Source organism: Eschrichtius robustus, chromosome 18, assembly GCF_028021215.1.
Source record: "Eschrichtius robustus isolate mEscRob2 chromosome 18, mEscRob2.pri, whole genome shotgun sequence".
NCBI lineage: Eukaryota > Metazoa > Chordata > Mammalia > Artiodactyla > Eschrichtiidae > Eschrichtius > Eschrichtius robustus.
In genome coordinates this window covers 14,597,616-14,623,408 of record NC_090841.1, presented here as the reverse complement: position 1 = coordinate 14,623,408, position 25,793 = coordinate 14,597,616, and the positions used below count along the sequence as shown (strand labels likewise).

General features: G+C 38.5%; 1 protein-coding gene across 3 annotated transcripts in view; it reads right to left on the bottom strand.

Moving 5' to 3' along the window:
* FREM2 (FRAS1 related extracellular matrix 2) overlaps positions 1-25,793 on the bottom strand; it is a 157,625-nt gene that overhangs the window by 20,159 nt on the left and 111,673 nt on the right. For 2 of the 3 annotated variants that reach the window (XM_068526485.1, XM_068526483.1), the window contains exons 12-22: positions 24,836-24,966; positions 22,957-23,115; positions 21,043-21,346; positions 19,043-19,174; positions 15,681-16,012; positions 5,911-6,103; positions 4,371-4,475; positions 2,732-2,859; positions 2,499-2,633; positions 1,623-1,749; positions 288-475 (exon numbers count right to left, since the gene is read on the bottom strand). In XM_068526485.1, the coding sequence (XP_068382586.1) occupies positions 288-475; positions 1,623-1,749; positions 2,499-2,633; positions 2,732-2,859; positions 4,371-4,475; positions 5,911-6,103; positions 15,681-16,012; positions 19,043-19,174; positions 21,043-21,346; positions 22,957-23,115; positions 24,836-24,966 (1,934 nt within the window). The remainder of the gene's footprint in view (positions 1-287; positions 476-1,622; positions 1,750-2,498; positions 2,634-2,731; positions 2,860-4,370; positions 4,476-5,910; positions 6,104-15,680; positions 16,013-19,042; positions 19,175-21,042; positions 21,347-22,956; positions 23,116-24,835; positions 24,967-25,793) is intronic. The other variant, XM_068526484.1, reaches the window with a different exon arrangement.

Genomic DNA, 25,793 nt, shown 5'->3' with positions numbered 1-25,793 from the left:
AAGCCCAGGATGTCCAGAAACAAGCGTAAAAACAGCAGTGGTGAAACTGCTACAGTATAGCTGATTGTGTAAGTTGGGTACCTACGCTGACTTTGTTGGACTTACGAACAAATTGGACTTACGAACGCGCTTTTGGAACAGAACTCATTCATATGTAGGGGACTTACTGTACCATAAAATGCCACCGTTTGGTTTCATTTAAAAAGATGCTATTGTTTTAAAACAGAAGACAGAAACAATTAGCTTTGAGTATCTACCCAGTTCATTGTTTGGGTCAAAGCACTTACGACAATTTTAAATCTATATAAGAGTGAAGGAGAGTCAGCCAAGCAACCATATTCTGCGTTCTTTGGATTATACTTGGGAACGTAGCCGTCAGCTCCGGTGCACAGGAACACCTTCTCAATGCTGCAGTAAAAGGAATCACCTAGGTTCTGGACAGGATCCACCATGACCCGACCATAAATTGTATCGCCTGAAACAGAGACGTGGAAATGTTATTTCTATTAATGATAAGGTATGTCTATGTGACACTGCAGACAGTTTGTGACAATAATGACACTAGAAAGCATTTCCTTCTCTTCCTAATCTGGCATCAAATGTCGAAGACCTTTTTGCATTAGCTTCAGGATCTGGTCCACTCCCAGGCCTCAGATGAGACCACTTTGCAGACGACCACAAGTACTGGAGATTTATTGACCCTCACATGCTCAGCCGGTAGTGGGAATAACCTCAAGGCTTGGCCTATAATTTAACATTCATAACATCCCATTGTGGCTAAAGTCCAGTTTACATAAGTATATTAGTTGGCAAGATATAGGCAAATCATTATAGAATAACACTAAAAAAGAAAAATCAATAAAACGTTGAATTAGATTTATTTGATTTTTAAACATTTTTTAAATTAAAAAAAATTTTACTGAAATACAGTTGATTTACAATGTTGTGTTAATTTCTGCTGTACAGCAAAGTGACTCAACTATACATATATATATATATTCTTTTTCATATTCTTTTCCATGATGGTTTATCACAGGATATTGAATATAGTTCCCTGTGCTATACAGTAGGATCTTGTTGTTTATCCATTCTGTATATACTAGTTTGCCTCTGCTAATCCCAAACTCTTAATCCTTCCCTCCCCAAGCCCAGCTTTATTTGATTTTGAAAGAGGGTTTAAGGAAACTCCCTGGTATTTCATCATCTCTTTCACAGCTACTACTGAACACCTACCATGTGTACTAGGTATTTTGCTAGGTTCTGGGAATATCCCACTAAACAAGACAGGCACAACCCTTGCCCAGGAACTATATGTTCTCATGTAGCTGCAGTATTGGTGTGTATGCAAATTGAAAAAAACATTCAAGGAAAAAAATCCAGACTTGTTTCAAAAGTCATTTAGATAAGGGACATAGAGGTTAACCTCCCCAGAATAAAAACCATCCTGTAACATATATCCAATTTCAGTGACCCCTCCGTGCCAAAATGATAAAGATCCAGTTATAATCTCAAAACCATACAGGAGGTTATAATTGTCCCCCTCAAACACAATCCCAATAAAGTAAAGGACAACAGATGTAATGGCAAACAGATGAGCAGGCCTCTCATTTGTAAAGTGATACCTTCTGCAAAGGCAACATCACTCTCCTGTCCAAATCCCATGGATCCATCAGACAGCCAGAGACTCTTCTTGGAGAGCAGGTACATTTGGGTGTTCAGGCTAAACTCAGCTGCCACTGGATCACTGACCTAAAACCAAGTGTAAAGGCCCTTTTATGTGTTGTTGATGGTTCTGGTGGTGCACAAACACATTATTTGCAGATACACACATGCATTGTATGCTGACATAAAGAATGGTAAACACTGCACTGAAATTTTCATGTCCAGCCATACCAACTTCTTAGGCAATTGTAACACTGACTTTGTCCTTCTTAAGAAGACAAAACTGTCAAGGTTAAAGCATTTTTCGAATGGGACTAACTAGCATTGCTTGGGCTCATGGCCACTGGTTTACTGGTATGTATAAGGGACTTGTAAACAGTGGAAGGCCAACATTTAGTAAGAGTTCTTGGGCAAAAGATGCCATCACATTTCTTTTAATACATATTGGCAATTAGGTACTCTGAGGGGGCATGAACTACAGGATATTTATTCTCCTTGATGATCAAGAACAAGATGAAGAAGTACAGAACTCTGGGGAAAATTCTCAAATCTCCAAGGCAGCAAACTCCAGGAGGAGATCAGATCTCATGAGAAAAAAAATAACCCTTGCATACTCTTAACCTGTGGATTTTATATACCGAACCAGCAACGGATAAAGGGCAATTCTTTCTTCTTTCCTTCCTCCCTTGTTCCCTTCCTGCCTGACTTCCTTTTTTTCTCAGCATGTAAGAATTGAAGTCACTGGGTGAGAAAAAATTTTTTTTTTACTGATAAAAGTAAACTATGACTTTAACAAAGTGGGCTCCTACATGGGATAAGAATTCTATGAGACACACCTGTTGGAATCGGATGTCAAGGTCAAAAGTGATAGGCTCTCTGGGGTTGCAGGTGACCGGCAGGCGGTACTCCTGATGTGATGGAGCGGTGCATGGCAGCAGCTTTACGGTATAGGTCCCCGAGTAGTCACGTACCTTTAAGGAGCAGAGAGGACATTCGTGTTTTTCATTAAAAAATCTGAGATGTAATCAAAGGCAGCAGCATGGGAAAATGAAGAGCCTTAGTCACTTACTGCAAAGTCAGATACAAAGCTCCACTGCTGGGCTGGCTGGTTATAGGTTGGTTCACTCCTTATGAGACGCAGGGAAAACATCAGACCTGGGTGATCAACTGACATGATCATTGAGCTTGTGAAGGACGCTAGAAAAATGCCAAGAACAATAACGGTCTAGTGGTTAAAAGAATGCATAACAGTTTGGAGTTTTCAAAGTGCCTTATGGTACCTTATTTGCATTTATTCTTATAATAAGCCTGCAAAGTAGCAGGGCTGGTATAATAATCCTCATTTCGCAGTTAAAGAAACTGGGCTGAGAGTGATTGTGTGACTCTCCCGGGATCACACAGCTGGGATGTGTGCCTTCTGATTCCTAATGCGGTGCTTTTTCCACTCTGTAATTCTGTCAAAAGATAATTGTACAGAAATGCCCAAATCGTTCAGGGCTACTTTCCAGGGAGGCACAGCCGTTCAGTAAAGGCTGATGTGAATGCACTCATTATGCACTGAAGCTATGAACAGAACCTCAGACTATTTGCATCCACAGAGCCAGGCACACCCAATTTATAAATGGAGTCTAATTTTAATTAGATTGCCTCAATCATAGCTAAACAAAGATTCAGTTTAATAGAAAGGTAGACACGTGGAAGGGAAATGTAAAGGCCAGGAAATCCGTATTTTCCAGAACAGTCAACTACAATAAAGCAAAGTGATTCTTTTTGGTCCTGTATTTCAGACCTCAGACTCACAAAAATACAGCAAACTGTCTTTCTCTTCCTGAATTTTCAGCCTTATTCTCTCCGTCCGACCCAGAAAAAAGAAGGACACAGAAGACAGTGCGTGAATTATTTCCCTCTTCCAATCTGACATGAGTTGGCACACCAGTAAAAAGTGCAAACCAGTTTAGTAATGCGAAGTCAAATAAAAAGTTATTTCTAATGAAATGAAATTTTTTAAAAAAGCTTAGACACGGGACATTAGTGACTGCCACGTTATTGATATTCACAGCACAATCCATCAAATTAGTAAAATTACATAGCTAATACTTAAGATAATTAGTTAGCACGTCTGAAACAAGTGTGATAGTGAAGTGGCACTTCTGTCTCCTTTATAAAGGTTTCTTACAGTACCTAGAAAAGAGCTGTGCTCGCTGAACAAATGACCTAAAATTCAAATTTTTGGACAACACATTTGAAGTAGAGAATGGGAATGTTGTGGCTATGCTCTCAATCTAAAGGAAAACTCTTAAAATTAACTCAGTAGAGTTTTCTTTTCTTTCTTTTCTTTTCTTTATTTTTTTGGCCACGCTGCGCGGCTTGCAGGATCTGAGTTGCCCAACCAGGGACTGAACCCAGGTCACAGCAGTGAAAGCGTGGAATCCTAACCACTAGGCCACCAGGGAACTCCAAGTAGAGTTTTCTTTTAAATTTACTTTAACCATTTGGTATTTTCTCTAAAATTCTACAGTGATGATTTTGTAGCTTATAAGACGTAGCTGAGCAATGATCAAGCCCTCATGTAGATATTTGTACATACATGATTCATTGAAATTAAGGGCTTCAAAGCTCATAAGGAAGCATGCTGAAACATGTGCAAATATGGAACAACTATATCCTTGTTGTGTGGGGAGCGGCTATTTAAGGGTAATGGGGCTTACCGGGATGTGACAGCACAAACAAGCCATGGAATTGAGCCTCGGTCTTGAAGTTGACGACCAAACGCCCCTCTTCACCGATGCGCATGCTAGTTGGGTAGAGAGAACCTATAATGGGATGGGACACAAGAGTGGGAATATTGGTGACCAAGGACTCCTAATGTCTGGGGTTTCTTCCAAAACCAAATTCAGGTTCCTCTCATCTTTAAGCATTCTAGCCAAAGGGTATTACCAGAAAAATTCTGAGTGATCAGAGAGGCAGAAATATTCTTATTTTGTTTTGTTTTCTTACAGGAAAAGCTGTCTAGAAGGCAGGCAGAATAGAATTAGGTCACATGAGTGAGGTCCATAGGAAATATACAGAGTGATTACAATAGGCCAAGATATTTCTTAAAGCTTTAATCTATAGAAATTAAGCTGTAAATTGAGAGACAGGATGAGTTGGTCAGATTTTGAAGATTTGGACATGTAGGTGGAAACAGGTTTGTGCTCTCCAGAGTAATTCCAAATGTTATAGGCTTAATGAAGACTCCAGAACTTCCCCAAGAAATTTAGCAAGTTGACCAAAGTTGGCTACAGATAGAAGAAGGAAACATGAGATCCTTATGTAGAAGTTGAGAACCAAGAGATGGATCTGCATTAAGATTCACTTAATATACATTTCCTAAGGCAAGATATGGAATTAAAACATTTGAAATGATCTAGAATGATTATTTAGGGTGATCATATTACCTTTCACATAGCTTTAAGGTAATTTTAATCTGTTTAAGGCAACACACTTTGAGATGGCCTATCAACAGTATTTTCCCTCTGGCTCATAAGAAGTAATGATGGTTAGACATGCATGGAACCTGAACAGCAGTATGTGCCTGAAAAGAAACAGCACTAATTCTACTAATGGATTAATTAGCTTCATGCTTGTGGACTTTGAATTATGATTCTGACATCAAGACTGAAACAAAGTTATGCAGATGATTTTGGGGCCCAAATTGTAGTGGCTAAAGTATTATAGAATAATAGAATTTTTAAACTGAAAGAATATGAGAAGTCTAGTCTATCTTTCATAAGAAATTGACTGCCAAAGGTCAAGCAATATGTTTGAGATCACACAATTAGTTAGCTATAGACCCAGAACTAGAATCCAGGACACAATTTATACTGGGCTTTAAAATGCATCTCCCATTTGCAGAAACAAAAATGTGTAACTTTTTCTCTTGGGTTCATGCCTTACTTTCAGTTGGAACTTTCCCTATCCATTTTCTAAAATCTAGAGAGAGAGAGATTGTGTTGAGCAACACATGAATGATTAATCACCTTTAATGGACATTATATTTAACAGTCACGTATTATGCAAAATTTGATGCATTGATATAATTTAGTTAAAGAAGTTTTTCCATGACAGAAATGAAATTATTTTAAAATATTGACTACAAAAATAAAATACATTGAAAGGTGCTTCTATTATTTTTAGCTGCAGTAAAAATTTCTCTGAAGTCATTCAGATAGGTAAGAAAACTAGTTTTCCAAGTCTCTGTTAACTCACCTTGGAGTTCAGCTTCTGGGGGGCTGACAATCCCATCGGTCCACAAGATGGCAGTGTCATACACGAAAGTTAGACGAAGATCCGACTTCAAGTCAAAATGCTGCCAGCCTCCTACCCCAACGGGGGAATGGAACACGTAGGAAACATACAGAGGGACTCGAAGAGTCACGTAGGACTGCACTAGGTTTAGGACCTAAAACAATAAAATTATATCTATCAGCACGATTCAGTGTTGCTGATTAAACCAGCTTAATTTTGTGCAAGCCATTTTCTCCTTTCACTTATCTAAAGGTTTTGAGTTAATCACTGAGAAAAGGAAATGACAGCATTTATAACACTACTGTCTCCTTCACTTAATTTTGGAGCAATTAAATAGTTATCACTCTACTACTTTCCTTTGCAGCAAAGGAGAGGCAGCAGAAATCTTTAAGCTGAAGTACATTATTTTGAGCATACTAAAACAGTGCTTTGTTTTTGTAGCAGCTTTATTAAGATATAGTTCATATACCGTGTAACTCACCTATTTCAAGCGGACAAATCAATGCTGTTTAATATATTCAGGGAGTTGTGCAACTTTCACCGCAATCACTTTTAGGACATTTTCATCAATTCCAAGAGAAATTCCATATCCATTAACAGTCATCCCCTTATTCCATCCTCCCTCCTCAGTCCCTGGCAATCACTAGCCTACCTTCTGTCTCTAGGCATTTGCCTATTCTGAACATTTTATGTAAATGGAATCACACAACATATGGTCTTTTGGGACAGGCTTCCTTCACTTAGCAAAATGTTTGCAAGGTTCATCCACAGTGCAGCATGTTTCAATACTTTTATCACTGAATAGCATCCCACTGTACGCATATACCACATTTTATTTATCTATTCATCAGTTGATGAACATTTGGGTTATTTCCAGCTTTTGCCTATTATGAATAACAGTGCCGTAAGTTACTTTTAAATTATTATATAGAGGAAGAGGAAATAAAGCAGGAAAGACCTGGAAGCAAACATATTTAGTAGTGACATGTAACATTTAAGATTACATGTAATATTTAAGACGGCTCAAAAATAATTTGTTGAAGTGTCTTCTTACAATTTATACTTTCTTCTTTTGTATTTTGCAGGTGGATTGGGGTCATGGAGGATAAACTAATAATATTTATTGAGCATCTACCACTTTTCAGACATCGTGTTAGGTTCACAAATAAAGCTACTCAATATTTTCATTCTTTCCCATAGTTATATTTATGTGTATGTGTGGATGATTGAATGAATGGATAGAGAGATGAAGGACAGAAAGCGAGAGAGAGGAAAGTTAAGACTCAAAGAAATAAAGCAAATTTCCCACAGAAATTTCCCACTTCCTTCTGGAGTAGCCCTGCCAATAATAGACCCCAGCCTTTGGCCCATGCTTTTTCTACTCTTTCACACTTTATCATATTCCAAACAAAGCTGAGGGCGGTCTTAAGATCACCTAACAAAGGTTATCATCCTTAATTCTCAGAATAGCTCTGCAGAATAGCAGGGAAAATACAACTATCTTCTTTTACACAAGAGGAAACGGGCTTAGGTCAGATCATACCGCTTACAAGTCTGAGTCAGGTTTTCTGATAGGTCTATTTCTCCTTCCACCCTGAGGTGGCAACAGGAATCATACATGTGAGTTACTGAATAATTTAAAACACGATAGCTCTTATTTATCATTTTGTCATGGGGTTAAAACTCCTCAAATCACAAAATGACAACCTGAATCACCAACAAAAATATATTGAAAGAAAACCATCCACCAAGCAAATTATTTGATTCTCAGCTGTGTAGTAGCTAACACTCCTCATTATCTCCTAACGTGGCCAGCAGGAGAGGTGCCTTTGCACTGAAGTCCTCTGAGATAGCAGTTTCTAAGGGTAGCTATTCCTGCAGTCATTGAGAAATTGATCTTGAAGTGCAGTTTTAACACCCTGACAGTGTAATGGAGAGTAATTGTCAATCCATATGCCACTGGTAATTAAGATGACTATTTCATCCTGTGATTTTAATAAACACTCATTAAAAAATAGGCTGTAGACATGGATTTCCAATTAAACTTTCTAGGTGCTAAAAATAATTTTGCCAACATGACATTCTATCCATCAGGTGTTACTGAGTGTGCTATTTTGGAGAGAACTATTAACATTCACATCCTAGGAACAAGTTACTTGTCTCCCTGACTAATTCTTACTTGATTTCATTTGATCCTCCCGGTAACCTAGAGTTTGATCATTTCTGGACATGGAATCGGCATCTTACTGCATTTTCTTTTTCACCACGGCCAGGTCTTTTAGTCTGCTTAGAATCTCTGTCTAAAGGAATTGGAGCCTAAATGGGACTAGGTAGATCACCCAGGTCACTTACCTGTTCGTTCCTGTAAAATTGAAGAACACAGTGCAATCAATCTAACCTCTAAAGCGGTCCCCAACCTTTTTGGCACCAGGGACCGGTTTCGTGGAAGACAGTTTTTCCTTGGAAGTGGGGGGGGACGAGGGGGGATGGTTCCGGCGGTAATGCGAGCGATGGGGAGCGATGGGGAGCGATGGGGAGAAGCAGATGAAGCTTTGCTCGCTCGCCCCGCCGCTCACCTCCTGCTGTGTGGCCCGGTTCCTAACGGTACTGGTCCGCGGCCCCGGGGTGGGGGACCCCTGCTTTAGACGCCATCTTAATGAACCCTTTTCTTTCAGCCTATTCCACAGGACTTTTAAAAGTATTTTATACTGAGAGAAATGTATGTTAAATATGGTATACTGCTCTTAAAGAAACTGTGACATGATGAGTGAGTTTACACATCCTTACTGATTTGTTTCTTCAACAGAGGCAAACAATAGTTTAAACTCCATATTTAAAGGGAAAGTGCAAAGTGCAAATGACCTGTGAAAGGTACCATACTGATATAAATTTCTACCGCCACTAGTAAGTGACTAATGATGGGCAGCAGGTTTATATTTGGGGACATATTGCCTGTTGAAGGGACAAGAGAAAGTCTGCTGATCTTTGTCAGATGGTAGAAAAGGGGAAGAATAGGAAGAAAGAAGAGTACCCCAAGAGAAAAATTACATTTACAATGCTGCCCAAGGTGGAAACTATTGTTGAGGAAAATTGCAGTAGTTTTTTGTTTTAATTTTATTTTTGGCTGCTTTTGGGTCTTCGTTGCTGCGCGCAGGCTTTCTCTAGTTGTGGCGAGCTGGGGCTACTCTTCGTTGCGGTGCACGGGCTTCTCATTGTGGTGGTTTCTCTTGTTGCGGAGCACGGGCTCTAGGTGTGCGGGCTCAGTAGTTGCGGCACACGGGCTTAGCTGCTCCGCGGCATGTGGGATCTTCCCGGACCAGGACTCAGACCCGTGTCCCCTGTATTGGCAGGCAGGTTCTTAACCACTGCACCACCAGAGAAGCCCAAATCGCAAGTAGTTTTAATTCTTCACTTATTTTGGACTTGTAGCTGAAGCTATTCAATTTACATATTATCTTATAGATATTTAAAAATTCTTAAAGAAGAAATATAGGTATGTAACTAATAAAAACGAATCCAGATTTACTTTGTTCCTTTGTAGCTTTCACTTGAGCAAGGCACTATTTTACACGTGTTGAACTTAAGCCACAGAGAAGGTAATTGGCTTGCCCAAGATTTTTCAGTACATTCAGGACTAACACTCAAGTATCTAGACCAGCACTGTTCAGTGGGATCATAATGTGAGCCACACATGTAATTTTAAATCTTCCAGTAGCCATATTTCAAAAAGTAAAGAGAAGCATGTGAAACCAATTTTAACAATAGTTTACTTAACCCAATATGTCAAACATATTGCATTTTAATATGCCATCAATATAAAATAACTTTAATGTAATATTTTACATTCTTTTTTTTATTTTGTACTAATTCTTTGAAATCTGGTATGTATTTAACATGCACAGCATATCCCAATTCGGACTAGCCCCATTTTGAATGCTCAATGGCTACACATGGCTAATGGCTACCATATTGGACAGCACAGATTAGACTCTTCTACCCACGGTCTTTCAATTAGACCACACATATTGAAAACAACAATCATTTCAAAATATTTGATAGTCATGCAGCTACCCTACTTTATGCAGGACAAGTGATTTGTCCTTACTTCAAAGATTGAAAACTGAGCCAGAGCCGTTAGAACCTTCTCTGAGGACAACCACTGGTGGGGATTTCCCATTGGTTGGAATTCTTTCTGTTGCTGCTTTTGTTGCCAGATGTATGTCTATATCATCAAGACGGTGGTGTTTGTGAATGTGTAAAGAAGGCTCATAGATCTCAATAGCTTGAAGTCTCAATAAAGTGTGTACTTAGCAACTCAGTGGAAGACATTGTTTTAACAAGTTAGAATTCTTAGCCAAGGTCTCTGAGTAATAGCAGTCTACACATCCAGGAACATTTGGAAGGAGACTTCGGCTTCTTTCCAGTTACAAGCCTTTCTGAAGGACTGTGATATCAGAGATGCACAAGGGGCCTTGGAATGAGGGAGGGTCAATACTGGTCCACAAATTCTTTAGGATTAAGGACAACTCTATGGGATATTTACAGTATAGAATTATAAATAATCGAAATGACCAGTAATAGAAGAATATTTAAATAATTATGATGGCACAGCAACAAGGTGAAATATGTAGTAATCAAAAATCACTTATGTGAAGAATTGTCCTTGTCATGGGAAAAGGATCACAATATGTTAAGTTAAAAAGCAGTATACAGGGCTTCCCTGGTGGCGCAGTTGTTAAGAATCCGCCTGCCAATGCAGGGGACAAGGGTTCAAGCCCTCGTCCGGGAAGTTCCCACACGCCGCGGAGCAACGAAGCCCGTGCGCCACAACTACTGAGCCTGCGCTCTAGAGCCCGCGAGCCACGACTACGGACGCCCGCGTGCCTAGAGCCCATGCTCCACAGCAAGAGAAGCCACTGCAATGAGAAGCCCGCGCACCTCAACGAAGAGTAGCCCCCGCTCGCCGCAACTAGAGAAAGCATGCACGCAGCAAGGAATAGCCAAAGCAGCCAAAAATAAATAAATAAATAAATAAAATAAATTTAAAAACATCATATTAAAAACCTATTCAGAAAAAGCAGTATACAAAATGGTATGGATAATATTATGCTGTTACTATTAAAAATGTGTATGTATATTGAAAAGAGACTAGAAAATATGTCTGTGTACAGTGACAGCAGGATAATGAGTGAATTCTTTTTTATACTTTTTTAGTTTCCCAGCTTTCCATGGTAATATCTTTATTTTCATTAACCAAAAAACCTACACCATTAAAATTATTAATTGATAAATTTGACAAAATAGGAAGCAACATACTTCATGAAAGTTATACATTTTGGATTCTTCTTGCCATTTCTTGCAGAATGATTTAGAGTGGCTTACATCTTAAAAAAAAAAAAAAGAGTAAATCAGTGTACTAAGTAGAAAATAATGGAATGGAAAGAGATGACTTCTAAAGTATACTCTAGCCCCAAAGGTCTATGTTTCTAAATCAAACAAACACATAGTTTTTTTAAAAAAAGGAAAATTATTCCACTAACCAAGGAACTAAGAAAAAATATGTATACTTTCCCAAAATCATGCTATGTCTTCTCACGAGTAAATTACAATTTCATATGATTGGAATTGAATTTTTGTAACTTAGTCATGGTCCTTGAATGATGTTATCAGTTGCTGTTTACCTAACAAGATGAGAGTTAAGATTCTGACTTTTTAACATCAATAGTCAGGCTGATGAAAGGTGAAATGAACTGAAGTTCTTTAGTTTTAAGAGAAGTTGTTTTCAAGAGAAAAATCACCAAAAATATCCAATAGTTTAAAAACTTAGTTTAACATTAATAACTACTTTGCATCACAAGTGTTTTTCATTGTGTACCCAATTTAAAATTTTATTTATAAAACACAGGTCACACAAAAAGGTGGAGTAGAATAATTTATTTTATTTATCTCTATTTTTCTTTTCCTGCTATATCTGTTTTTACATTTTAGAAACTATCTATTAGGAGGGATTTTAGTGGTGAATATCATTAGAGAAATTCCAAGTTTCTTTTTCTTGGCAAGTAAAATTGTTAACTTTTATAAGAGCAAGTATTCGACTCCTATAACTCGACTTGGAAGGAGTTTAAGGTCTGTGTCTGGTGTCCTCACCGGGTACCCATTTGGTCCCTGGCACAGAGTAGGTGTTCATTGATTATTTCTTTAATGAATGAATGGGCAACGAACAAGATGGAAAAAGCAGAACTGGTCTTAATATCAGCTAAAGCTAGTTGTAGTCAAACTGCATAAAACTTAATAAAACTTCATTTATTAACTTCATTTATCTGCTGTTAACAGATAACTATCTTGGATATTTCAGGTGATCCCTTCAGTTTGGTAGCTCTCTGTTATAAGTGAAATAATTTGAATATGGGAGGTTAGAGAAGGCAGAAATCTTTAAGAGTGTGTTGGAAACCTCTTTTTCATCACAAAATAAAATGCAGGGACCTGGCAATATTTCCAGGCGGTAGCTTTAGCTACTAAGAACACTAAAGATAAAAATCGGTTTGTCATCATGTTGTTCCTGGCAGAAGCAATTACCAGTTAGTAAAATCTGTTTGCATAGTGATTACCTTGATCTGAGGTGGCAAGTCTAGAAAAGGACCAGAAGAGGGAAAGACACATCTATTAGCTGCTTGGCCAGGGCGGTATGGAATTGGCAGAGGACAAATAGACCTGGGGTTATTTCTGTTCTTGTACAAAGAACAGAGGAAAAAGTTTATTTGCCTTTCTTGCAATTTCAACCGTGACCATAACCATTCCTCACATTCGCCCAATTAAATGACATTTAATTCACTCAATTAAATGTCCAGATAAGTATCATGATGTGGTTAAGAGCATAGGTTTACAAACGAATTGAATTGGGACATGTTATTTGAATTCTCTTTGCTTCAGCATCTCCAAAAATGGAGACAAAATTCATATTTGTCTCAGTGTTGTTGTGAGGACATAATTAGTGGAAATATGTAAAGTACTTACACACGATGACAGGCATATAGTAAATATTAAATAAATGTTAGCTATTACTATTAGTAGTAGTAGTAATATTATTAGATATTTTCTCTTCTCTAGAACTTAAACTTGTGAGGAAAATTAAGAAAATCTCTCAAAGAGTTATATTTCCTTTACTTTAATATGTATTTTCTTCTCCCTCACCTACATTTAAATAATGTATGTGTCAGGGGAGGTGAGGATATAGGAGAATATCTCAATAACTAGAGAAGTAGAAGTTCAAACCTAAGAAAGTAGGGGAAAACGAGATGGCCATCTCTGAGCTTCACTCTAAGAGTGAGCAACATGCTTTATTAGATGGCATTGCAATTCCATTTACACTGAGGCTTTAAGAATTTTGTCACAAGAACCTGAAATTTCAATGATTTACACTGAATCTGGTCACCTCTGTTATGTTGATCATCATGCTTATGTTACTACATTTATTTTCAACAATGCAAAAGCAGAAAAATCCTTTCAGAAGAAACTCATACAACCAGCTGGCCATCTTACTCCTCAAGGTAACACAAGCCAGTTGGGAACTGGATGTTTCAATAACTCTTACATTGCACTCTCTCTTCTCCCTAAGTAGAAAGTAACACAAAGCGTTCAGGCAGGTAAAACTTCACTGAACCCGGCAGTTGCCAGTTTTCACCTAGTGGAGGAGAACGGTCGATAGCTCAACTACAGAAGCAGGGTAATAACTTCTCTAGTTAGCAGTTGTAATGGGAAAAAAAACCCTGAACTTAATTAAATAGAGGAACAGTGATTTTAAAACTCCAGCAAAGTAAAATTAATTTAGCTGAGCACTTTATAGTGAGGATTGGCTGGAGAGATGGATTTGCATTCAAAATGCCCTTGATACACCAGAAAAGTGGGCAGATACAGGCTTAAGTAGGATAAGTGCAGGGTTTTCACTAGGGAAGCCTGTCTGGGTTGCATGTATGAAAGACAGAAAATTACTGCCATTTGCAGAGAAGATAGAAAACATTCTTCAGGCTAAAAAGTGACCACAGACTAGACGAGACCCACAGAGAAGCTTCATGGTATGAAGTGCTTTTTAACAAAGAAGACCCAGAACTACAATAATAATAATAATAATCCTATTACTATGTCCCATTTTGCTTACGCCAATAGAGCCTGTGACTTCAGCAAGATCCTGAGAGAAGAGCATCCAGAAAGAAAACAGGAATGATTTAATAATGGATTGAAAACAGGCTCTGGGAGGAACGGCCAAAGGAATGGAGATATTTGACCTATAAAGGAAGAGGCTGAAGCAGATGTGTTAATATGAGTCTTTAGTCTGGGAATAGGACCTTTTTTCTTTCACGTTTCTTCCAGGTGGCAAAGACAGGGTGGGAAAGAGGGAATTGAAGAGGTAACACTTATGAGGGTTTAAGTAACCTGCCCAAGAAGACATAGCTAGAGAATGTCAGAGCCAAATATAAGTCCACATTTGCTTGATTCCAATATGCAGGCTCTTTCCACTGTTCTACACTGTCTTCCTGTTGGTGTTTTTGCTTGGGATTTTTAGTAATTCATGCAAGTTTCTGGATATTTTGTTGCTTTTAAAGGAGATAGAGACAAAAGTCTCACTACCTTGGAGCCCAACAGTTCCCAGACATAATATGTGGCCATTAGACATCAACACCAGCAGAATGGGTCAAGATTCACAGCTTTGCTCTGGACTTAAACTGATAGTTACTGTCTACTTTTCTCTTGTTACTACTTGCTTTATAGTTTAACATCACAGGAATATAGCACAGAAAAAAAAAAGTCCAGCCTCATCTCAGCTAAATCGTGAAAGACAAGACATCTTCTGGGTACCATTCAACGTCTTAATGTATAAGCCTACGTAAATAAGCTCTTTGTTTTGGTCCAGTTGGACAAAGCATGGCTTTTAATTCAAATACTCATCACAAATCTAAGCTACACCCTACATATTTTAGATTCTCTGTTATAACTGCTAATGGAGACCTTGCTTCACCATCATCTTAACAACAATGATGATGGTGGTGATGGGGGGGGATTGTGTGTGTGTGTGTGTGTGTGTGTGTGTGTGTGTGCGTGTGTATATTTTATGTGTAAATGTCTGCCTGTGTAGTATGAAGAGGAATCAGTAATTGTAGAGTAGAAATAACAGTAAGCTTTAAATGAAAATACTTTTGACTATGTTAGTGATGATGAACCAGATAGGGAGGAAATGGGAAGAAAACAAGAAAGAAAAAGGAGAAATGGGAGTAGAAGGAGAGAAAGATAGAAGGTGGGGAAAGAAGAAAGAGAGTAAGGAGGGAGAAAAACTAGACTGACCCTGAGGACCCTCATTTGAGATGGTTCACGATGCATCATAGACATCTGTACGTAACACAAGAAATGAAGATGTATACTTCGAAGAGAAATTCGTATTTGGAGTTTTCTAATATCAGAGTAGATTTGGAGCTTACAGCATAACTATATGGTGTCCTTTCAATACAAAGATAATGTTACTGACCCACTGCTAAAAAATACGTAGATTTTGACACATTGTTCTGGAAATAGACATGGATTTCCATACCACTCATGCCAATTACCTGCTCTTTCTTGTGCCTAATAACCTACATCACCAGGATGGAAGACTGGAGCTGAGATTTATTCCAAGTCTACGTAACTGAACAAAAGCAACTGGTTTGTCCAGTGACCAAAGCTCAGGTGTTAAAAATCCATACCTGTCCATCGGTTCCAATGGTGCCTCCACAGTCCGTGAGCAGCTCTGACATGTCATAGTAGCTAACAAACTCCCATAAGCAGGCTTCCAGGTTCAGATTTCGGTAGAAGCGTAAGGTATTGGAACCCCTGATAGATGGGCTGTACTGGTAAGGATATGTCTCTCCAATTATTTCTGGATTTTTGGTAGCATCAGTCAAGAAGCCGTGATGGGTCTTTACTTCAGTATAATCCAGGAGGTTGGAGCATTTGTGGTTTCCAACTCGTGTGCCATCAGGGCTGAGGGTGAGCTCAAAGTTGGAGAGTTCCTTGGTGGAGATTACAGGGAGCATGCCTACAAATAATTTTTGCAATCACTGTTACCATTTTTACCAACAGCAAAGGGCTTTGAACACTTTATAATCTCTTTATCTCTTGAGAAGACACGTGTTATAAAATACTGCAGAGCAGTGATTATAGAAGTGGTATCTTAGGACCCCGGAGGATCCCGAGAATATTTCAGGAGATCTATAACATTAAAGCTATTTTCACGACTCTAAGGTATTATTTGACTTTTCCATGCTTATTTTCTCAGTAGTGTACAGTGGAGTTTTTCAGAGGCTAAAATAAATCATATATTGCAATAGATTGAATGCAGAAGCAGACATAAGAATCCAGCTGTCTTTTATTAAGCCAGACACTAAAGATATTTTCAAAAATGTGAAACTATGCCACTCTTTTGTTTTGCTTTATAAATTGTAGTTCTTTTTCTTAAAAGTATGTTTTTCGTGTTAACACGTAATAGATTCATTCTTATTTTAAAATTAATGAATAAATACATATTTAACAATTCCTCAATTTTAAATCCAGTAAATATTTATAGCTATAACCCACAAAACAAAAGGTCTTTGTGGCCATAAATAATTTTGAGGGTGTCCTCAGACCAAAAAATTTGAAAACTACCACTATACGGTATAGGCTAAGAGTTGGCAAACTTCTTCTGTAAAGAGCCAAACTGTAAATATTTTAGGATTTGTGGGCCACAAGGTCTCTGTTGCAACTGCTCAAAGCTGCCATTGCAGAGCCAGAGCTGCCAGAGATGATTTGTAAAGGAATTCACATAACTGTGTGCAAGAAGACTTTATCACGGCCAATGGATTAGAATTTTATATAATTTTCATGTGTCATGAAATATTCTACTTTCAAAGAAGAAGAAGAATGTTTGGTTTCTTCCAAACATTAAAAAATGTGGAAACCATTTTTAGCTTGCAGACCATACAGAAACAGGTAGCAGGCTAGATCCAGTCCATGGGACACAGTTGGTTGAGCCCTGGCATAAGCAATGCAGCAAAAAGGACTGTGAAAGAGGTCTTCTCTTGGCACCTTTTCTACCTCTCCCTCTTAGATTCTCTGGCCCCGCAAAAGAACTGTCAGCTTCTGCAGAGCTACAGCTATCGAATGTTTCAGAAAATGCTAAGTCAAGTTCTAGGAGAAGCACGAGGGACCAATCTTTCTATTAGGAAGAACTATTATAGGTCTGCCCTTCCCTGATGGTCCCTTCTGCCCTCTGCACATCTGAATCACACCTCCCATATAGGTCTAAAGGTAGGGTGGTCAAACATGGACCCAACATTACACTGTAAAGTAAGGAGGTGCAGATTCCTGTCCTCCTATGCCCACCGGCATAAATTTGGGTTTGTAATGAGCAGACAAAGCAGAATTATGTCCTTTTCATAAGGCAGGTAAATTCTACCTTGTAGTTCCTAATATTGCCTAATGCTTCCTCTCCTTTAGGTACTTAAAATATAACTAACATACTAAGTAATAAAATTAACATTAATATACTTCAGGAATAAAGCGAATTAAGAGGAATAGAACTTGAAAATGTCTTCTGTACCTGAGGAAATGTTCATAAAATGTGGATAAAGTTACTGACTCAGAAATTCTGGCCACACTTCCTTATCCAGAGAAAATGGAAACAAAATTTAACATTGTTAATTGCATTTTTTTTTTTTTACCTTATTTTAACGCCTAGGAAATGTCTTAGTTGTTGCAATAAATACTGGGAAAGATTTATGAGACTCCAGATATGAAAAAGCAAATAGGTGTTGAAGGCAGGGATTGAGATTCCAAATTGCTCTACTGTAAGTCCAAGCTCAAGAGTTTTGAAGGCACACTGTGCCATTTCATAAAAGAGAGCAAGCACACTAACCAAAGCTTTGTTTCATTGTGTTGCGACATGTGTGAAATTTATCTAATTTTAAAGAATGCCGAAATTGTCAGACTTGAAAAAAAACTGGGCAGAAAGAAAGCAGAAACACTCAAAAGCAGCAGGACTTGAAGCTTAAGTTGCAAATCGAGCATTTATTATATGCTTGGTTATTCAGAGTACAGGCAGACCTCAGAGATATTGCAGGTTTGGCTCCAGACCAACGCAATGAAGCAAATATCGAAATCAAGTGAGTCACATGAATTTTTTGTTTCCCAGTGCGTATAAAAGTTATGTTAAAATTTACTAGGATAAAGAAGATGTGGTACATATATACAACGTAATATTACTCAGCCATAAAAAGAAATGAAATAATGCCATTTGCAGAAACTTTGGATGGACCTAGAGATTACCATACTAAGTGAAGTAAGTCGGACAAAGACAAATATCACTTACATTTGGAATCTGATAAAAAAAGATGATACGAATGAACTTATTTACAAAACAGAATCAGACTCACAGATCTCGAAATCACATTTATGGTTACCAAAGGGGATATGTGGGAGGAAGTGATAAATTAGGAGATTGGGCTGGGATTGACATATACACACTACTATGTATAAAATAGATAACTAACAAGGACCTACTGTATAGCACAGGGAACTCTACTCAGTTTTCTGTAATAACCTATATGGGGAAGAATCGAAAAAGAATGGAGAATATATACATATGTATAACTGATTCACTTTTCTGTACACCTGAAACTAACACACATTGTAAGTCAACTATACTGTGATAAAAAAATTAAAAACAAACTATGCTATAGTCTATAAAGTGTGCAATAGCATATGTCTAAAAAGCAATGTACACACCTTTATTAAAAAATACTTTGTTGCTAAAAAATGCTAACTATCCTCTGAGGGAGTCTTAATCTTTTTGCTGGTGGAGGGTTTGAAATATTGAGAGAATGACACAGAGACATGAAGTGAGGAGATGCTGTTGGAAAAATGGCGCCGATAGACTTGCTGGAAGCAGGGTTGCCACCAACCTTCAATTTTTAAAAAACGCAGTATCTGTGAAGTGCAATAAAATGAGGTCTGCCTGTATTCAGTAAAATAAAGCAGGTAAGGAGAAGCCCAAACCACCTCCATGAATTTGCTTACCCAAGTCACCTACCGTCTGTGTGGGGCATGGTGACAGTGAGCTTGATGAGATTTGTGTACTCGGGGTCCTCGGGACCCGTGTAGCGCAATTTAGCTGAGAAGGGCTCTGCTCCCACTATCCCTGGCACCCGGGGCTGACAAAGACCTCAAGGCAAAATGAAGACATTTATGCTAAAAGAAGATAACAGACAACACTTAAAGTATATATTTTTAAATAGGCACTATTATTCTTCTGTGTACTTTAAAATTCTCTGTGAGCTAAGGCACTGCTGAGAGTTGATATTATGAGGAAGCAAAAGACCATGATGGGAGAAGTAATCCCAGCAGACACTTCAAGGGCTTCTTCTTAACATTTGGGGTATTTTATAAAGTTTGAGAAACAATAAATATTATTCAATGTGATTTAATTTGTGCTGGACACCATCTGTTATGGTCATATTCACAAAATCGTCTTAACATAAAGTATAAACAGGCATAGTAAAAATGATTGAAAAACAACAGGAAAAAGTAAGTGTAGTTTAATTAAATGTATGAGATTGTTACCTTAGAATTAAATCCTTAAGAGTAGTCGTAAAATTTACATTATTTATAATAAAACTAAAAATGCACTCATTCTAAAAACAAAAACTAGCCTTCTTAGAATCAGAGAGCAAAATATATAGTTTTCTCTCTATATGTAATTTCTTACAGTACATGTATTATAAATTATAACTCATTGTCTAATCTATCTATCTATCTAGAATTTTAACATGAAAATCTTCCTCGCATGTTTGCTTTGAAAGCACTGTAATGTCTTCATTTTAATACCGCCCGATGCTGGATCACACTTTCCAGAGAACTAGGCAATATATAATTTCTTTTCTGTTTGTAGAAAACAGATCAGAATCAGGCCTCTAGCATCTGGGATGTCTGCTTTATTAATTGGGGGCGACTCATTTTAAGGCATTGTTTAATTTATTTTTGGTATCAGCACAATAGTTTGGTTTTAAGAGAAAGTTAAAAACCATACATTCCAATCCTAATAAAAGAACATGGTTACGCTACATGTTATCAATAAATATTGATCCTGAATATATAAGGGTGGGAGGTGGTACATATAACTTTTCTTGCTGCAACATATGCACATCTGAAGTGTTGTACACAAATGGAATTTTTAGAAATAGGATCTTATAAAAAGACTGTTATTTTAAAACTCTGATTTAAACATTCTTCTGCAGAGTAAAGGATTAGTTTGTAAAGTGGATTTCCTGTCTCGTCAGTGTTATCTCCGGGCACATGTATTTTCCACCTCCACTGCGTCCGGGCTCTAGCCCTGACCTCCACCTCCCCTCTAATAACCAAGTGTGGACGCTTGTACACACCCCTCTACCTGGACTGCCCTTCCCCTCCTGCCCCAGCAAACTTCTGTTCATCCAGCGCCCAGCTGGGAGTGATTTGGCATCACATATGAGCTGCCCTGTCCAGATCTGACCCTTGCGTACCAACTGCTTCATCTCCTTATCTCCCTTCCTCTCCCTTACGTCCTGCCCCACTTCTCTGCTTGTAGTTCCCAGAATACTCCGTGTTCTTTCATGCTTCTGCGAGTCATTGCTCAGGCTTGTTTTCCCCTACTGTTTTCAAGGCTCAGCTTAAGCGTCTCCTCTTTGATGAAACCTTTCCAGACCCACTCAGGCTAGAACCCGTCACTACTACTTTTGCATTTCTGTGTCCTGTCCAGACTAAAATTTGTCTGTGTCTTCAGTTTGAGTATGGACTCCTGGAAGGCAGGAATCCTGCCTTATTTTTCATATGACAGCCAAAAGCCTGACATATGCTCGGTGATCGAAAAATGCAAAATGAATAAATATTTGTTTTCTAATGAATATTTTTGCGAAAATAGATTATCATTTAAAAATACTTATAGAGTATTACGGAATACATGGGGCATCTGGAGGAATGAGTAACTGGAAATTAGACATATATAACATTCCATGGTATTCCAGCGACCTGTATGTGAAAAGGGCCTCGCACTACCTTCTTCTCTGCCGATGGTTACGGGAGGGCTCGTCAGCTCCAAGCCTTCATTGCCATCGGCATTCACAGCCCGAGCTGCACACTGCACCCTGGAGCCAGGCTGGAAGTATACGGAGTCTAAACTGATCATCTTGGATGAAGTGAAAAAGGTGTCAAAGTCCACTTCTCTCATGGGGCTGGTCACTCCGTCGGGGCCCGCGGGTGCGCTGATCAGCCAGCGGTACCGGGTCAAAGTGTCATTGATGTTCTCACTTGCACAAATGGATCCTGTTTTGTCATAGTCTGAATATTTAGGGTTGCAAGCCTATGGGAAACAAATAACCATGTTAGGGCCCCAGTTTAGAACAAGGTGGACATTATTCCTCTTAAGTTCTCTCTCCCTTAGTGTTTTCACTGCTACTTTTTTTCCATTTCTACATGTTATTCAGGCAACTCTCAAATTCCTAGTCCTAGCGATGCTAGCTTTTATGAACTCCAATCTTGCATTTCAAACAGCTTCTTGGCCTTTTCCACCTTTAACTTGATGCGAGTAAAAGTGATGCTCATTGCATCACCTCCCGACTCCTCACAGCTGTCGAATCGTCCTTGTTCTTTTCTCTCTCCCTCTCTTCTCCTCTCTCTCATTTTGCCCCCGACATCCAGTGGGTCAGTGAACTTGGTTGATTCTTTTTGTAGGATGGCTCTTAAGTTGGTCTTTTCCTTCCCATTCCAAGCATCACCTTTCTATCTAATTCAGGGCCTTTCTCGTCAGGTGACCACTGTTGCCATGGTAACACTCCAATACAACCCCTCTTCTCATGCCATTCTTTTTTTTGTTTTTTTTAAAATTTATTTTATTTTTGGCTGTGTTGGGTCTTCGTTGCTGCGTGCAGGCTTTCTCTAGTTGCGGCGAGCGGGGGCTACTCTTCCTTGCGGTGCGCGGGCTTCTCATTGCGGTGGCCTCTCCCGTTGCGGAGCACGGGCTCCAGGTGCGCAGGTCTCAGTAGTTGTAGCTCGCGGGCTCAGTAGTTGTGGCTCGCGGGCTCCAGAGCACAGGCTCAGCAGTTGTGGCACACGGGCCTAGCTGCTCCGCGGCATGTGGGATCCTCCCGGACCAGGGCTCGAACCCGTGTCCCCTGCATTGGCAGGCGGACTCCCAACCACTGCACCACCAGGGAAGCCCTCTCATGCCATTCTTCTGTGCAAGAGCTCCCTGCTACCCAACAAATGAAGTGCACGTTCCTTAACATAACATTTCAAGACCTCTGTAACTTGCACCGCATTATTATTTCTGCCTTGCTAATCCAAAAAACATTTATTGCATACCTATTATATGTAGGTGATTACACCAGGGGTATTGCAAAGTAGGAATAAATGCGTCCCAGTTTTTGCTCACAAGGAGCTTATAATTTATAGCTAAGAGAAGGCAATTGAAAAAGTAACTATAATATGCCATTTGCAAGGCAACCACTTCATCCAGGAATGACGTTTCCTTATGTGACTCTTAAACTATTGACATTTTCATCGGACGATCCCAAACCTTCCCTCACAAGCGGAGCTGCTGTTCTATCTCCTAGTTTGTATAATGATCACATCATGCCTTATAGTAGAGTGACTGATTCTTATATATTTTTCTCTCCCTTATGTTTAAATTCCTTGAGTGTAGAGTTCATATCTTATTTATTCTTCTCTCAGTGACAAACCCTGAGATAATATGAGATAACATACTATGTGTACATCAGTTAGTAAACCTTTGTTAGATGAAGGAAGAAAACTAGGACCTTTACTTGATCAACAGTTTCCTTTCCAAAGTTCAAAGATTAAATCCTGCAGTTTTTCCCCACTTTTATTTCATCATGACAAAGCCCATACTATATTGGTTAATGTTCATAATTATTTTAACTATTTTACAATTTTCCTCAACTTCCTACTCACCGTGATACAGACGACAGGATAACCAGACACAGGTCCAGCACTCTCTTTGGCTCTGGAAGTGTCATCATACATCAGTAAGGACACAATTTGAGGGACAGAAGGAAAAGTGACATCTGCCATGCTGTTCAATTCTTCTATGTACACAATAGCTTTGGTGACCTAGAAGGAAGAGATAATTCTCCATGATTATTGAAATATTAGACTCCTGGTGCTTCTATTGTGCAGAACAATACTCACAATGCTTGGCAAGTCCATGGCTTCATTATAGTAAAAATTGTCACACCCAGAGCCTCTGCAGTGTGACAGGCTCTATGTGCTTTGTTCCTCATGACCCTGGCACCTGGGTCATATCTTAAGGTGCAGGGGAGGGTACCCGAGTCCTGGGTTGGCCAGTGGCCCACAAAGTATTTGGGCTTGAATTTTTTTCTCCAAATAGTGATGATAGTAGTTAAGTCTGTCTCGGGGTGGTAAAGTGGAAGATCCACGACAAAGTCAATTAGTTAATAGTGGGAGGAAAGCTGAAAGAGACCAGGGAGAAGGCAGATCCTAGAGGTCATGTGACAGCATGGACCCTGCTGAAGTGGATGTCAGGTGAAAAGCGCAGCTTCAGAGGAGCAGAGGACAGAAGCACAGGCAGAGGGAGAAGCTGAGTCACAGACAGAAGAGGAACCTGTGAACATCTACTGGGGGTAGAATGACAAGGAAACCCCGCTGATACATTTGCCTTTTGCTCCCGAATCATCTTCCAACATCCAACGGTACATCGCAGTTTCCAAGCCTATATTTACGTGTGTCTTCTTAAAAGGGGCTTTGATCACTTGAAGTGATTTGAGCGAATCTCTGTTCCTCTTACTCAAGAGTTTAATATAATGCTCCATGAAAACTGAAGACTCACTTCTTATGTGATCAAGACTTACAAAAATATATTTGAAAAAGATTTTCTGCCCCTACTTCTTGAATTTTAAATATGACTTAAAAAAAAAACCCAAGGCACTATAAATACCATCAAGTAGTAAAAATTATAAAATACTAAAAATACCTGTACTTAAGGGAAAAAAAAGTCTCCCCAATTTGATCTCATGCTAATAGTGAAACAAACAATAACAGAAATAGAGTAAATGTAAGCACAGATACTGTAAACATTGGTCTGTTCGTTAAATCATTTAGCTTTAAAAATTAGGCTTAAAGGTAAAAATTCTATGGAAATTACATTTATCTTGAAGAATATCTGGTTGATGAGACAATATAAATTAAATAAACACAGGAAAGAAGTGTTAGGACAGTAACATTTGGGTCACTGAGGCTCTGGACATCAATTTAATAAAGTTACCATGAGCAGGTGGGAATTTTGAGGGTTAGCAAACTGTTTTGTGGGTTGAAATGTGTGTTTTCATGAGTTGTGGCACTAAATTAATAGCCTCATCTTTGTGCTGAGACTATGCTTTCTCTCTGGAGGTTAATCCCAGATTCAGTCGTTATTGACTAAAATAGGAAGGGTAACTGGGCTGGTGTGGGACTCAGAGGCTCTAGTCCTTGAGTTTCTACAAACATGATTTTTCAAGAAAGAGACAGGAATTTTTTATTTTGGCTGCACCGCGGGACTTGCAGGATCTTAGTTCCCTGACCAGGGATTGAACCCGTGCCCTCGGCAGTGAAAGCATGGAGTCCTGACCATTGGACCGCCAGGGAATTTAGGACTTTGTTGATTCTTGTTTTCAAATGAAAACAAAATTTATTTAGGAAGTGAAAAGAGATTATGTGCATTGTCTTTATACAAGGGTTGTATAAAGTTGATTACTTAACTGTACACTATGTGATGCTTACATGCATTTTCCATGATAAAATGCTGGCCACAAATTTATATCCATAAATTACTTACCTGCGTCTCTGCTATCATATTTTCATCGGGTTTTAGGTGGACAGTGAAGGCCTCTCTCATCTCTCTTACCCCATCGAATATTACTTCAATTTCAACAATGTGCTGGATTTCTCCCTCCTTAAACTCAATTTCTACAAATGCAAAATCACAGGTTTAAATCTTTTACATAGGAATATGCGAAGTTTTTCTTAAGCTTCTTTGACAGTGACCCACAAGGCGAAATATATTTTATATTGTGGCCCAGTATACTTACGTGTATATGTTTGTGTGCACATGTGAGTGTGGATAAAATGGAATAAAAAGTTTTAAAAACATCACCTGTTCTTACGATATGCATTGCACTCTAGTATTTTCTATTCTATTCCATTTTATCCAGAAGAAAATTCTAATCATAAGCTACTAAACTGATTTTTTGACCCCCAGTTTGAAAAAATGCAGAGTTATGGAATAGACAATCAACAATTCTGACATCGGCACAATCAGACAAACTCACCTCTCATTTCCCAGAATTTCTAAACCAATAGGACATAAGTCAAATATACCATCACAGGCATTATTGAGTGTGAATAGTATTTTCATTATGTATATATCTAGAAAAGCTGGACATCAAATTGTTGAAATTTTTAATATCATGTCAAATTATATTTTAAAAAGACTTCTTTTGGTTGTTGATGTTAATCTTGGAAATTCAGCAATTTTTTTTAAGAAAAACGTTAATGGTGTTTTTTCTCTCACCCCGTTGCTCCTAACTAAAAATAATTCCTTCATTGTCATGAAAATTAAACCCAATAATGGTAATCCTTTTTTAACCATTCATTCTGAGATTCTTAAAATGTTAAAAAATTAACTGATTTTACTGAACTCAAGAATAAGCAGCTGACCAAACTTGGATAAACAATTTTGTTGGTTTTACAATGCCTTTTGAAAAACTGGTTCAGAGGAGAAAATAAAGAATATA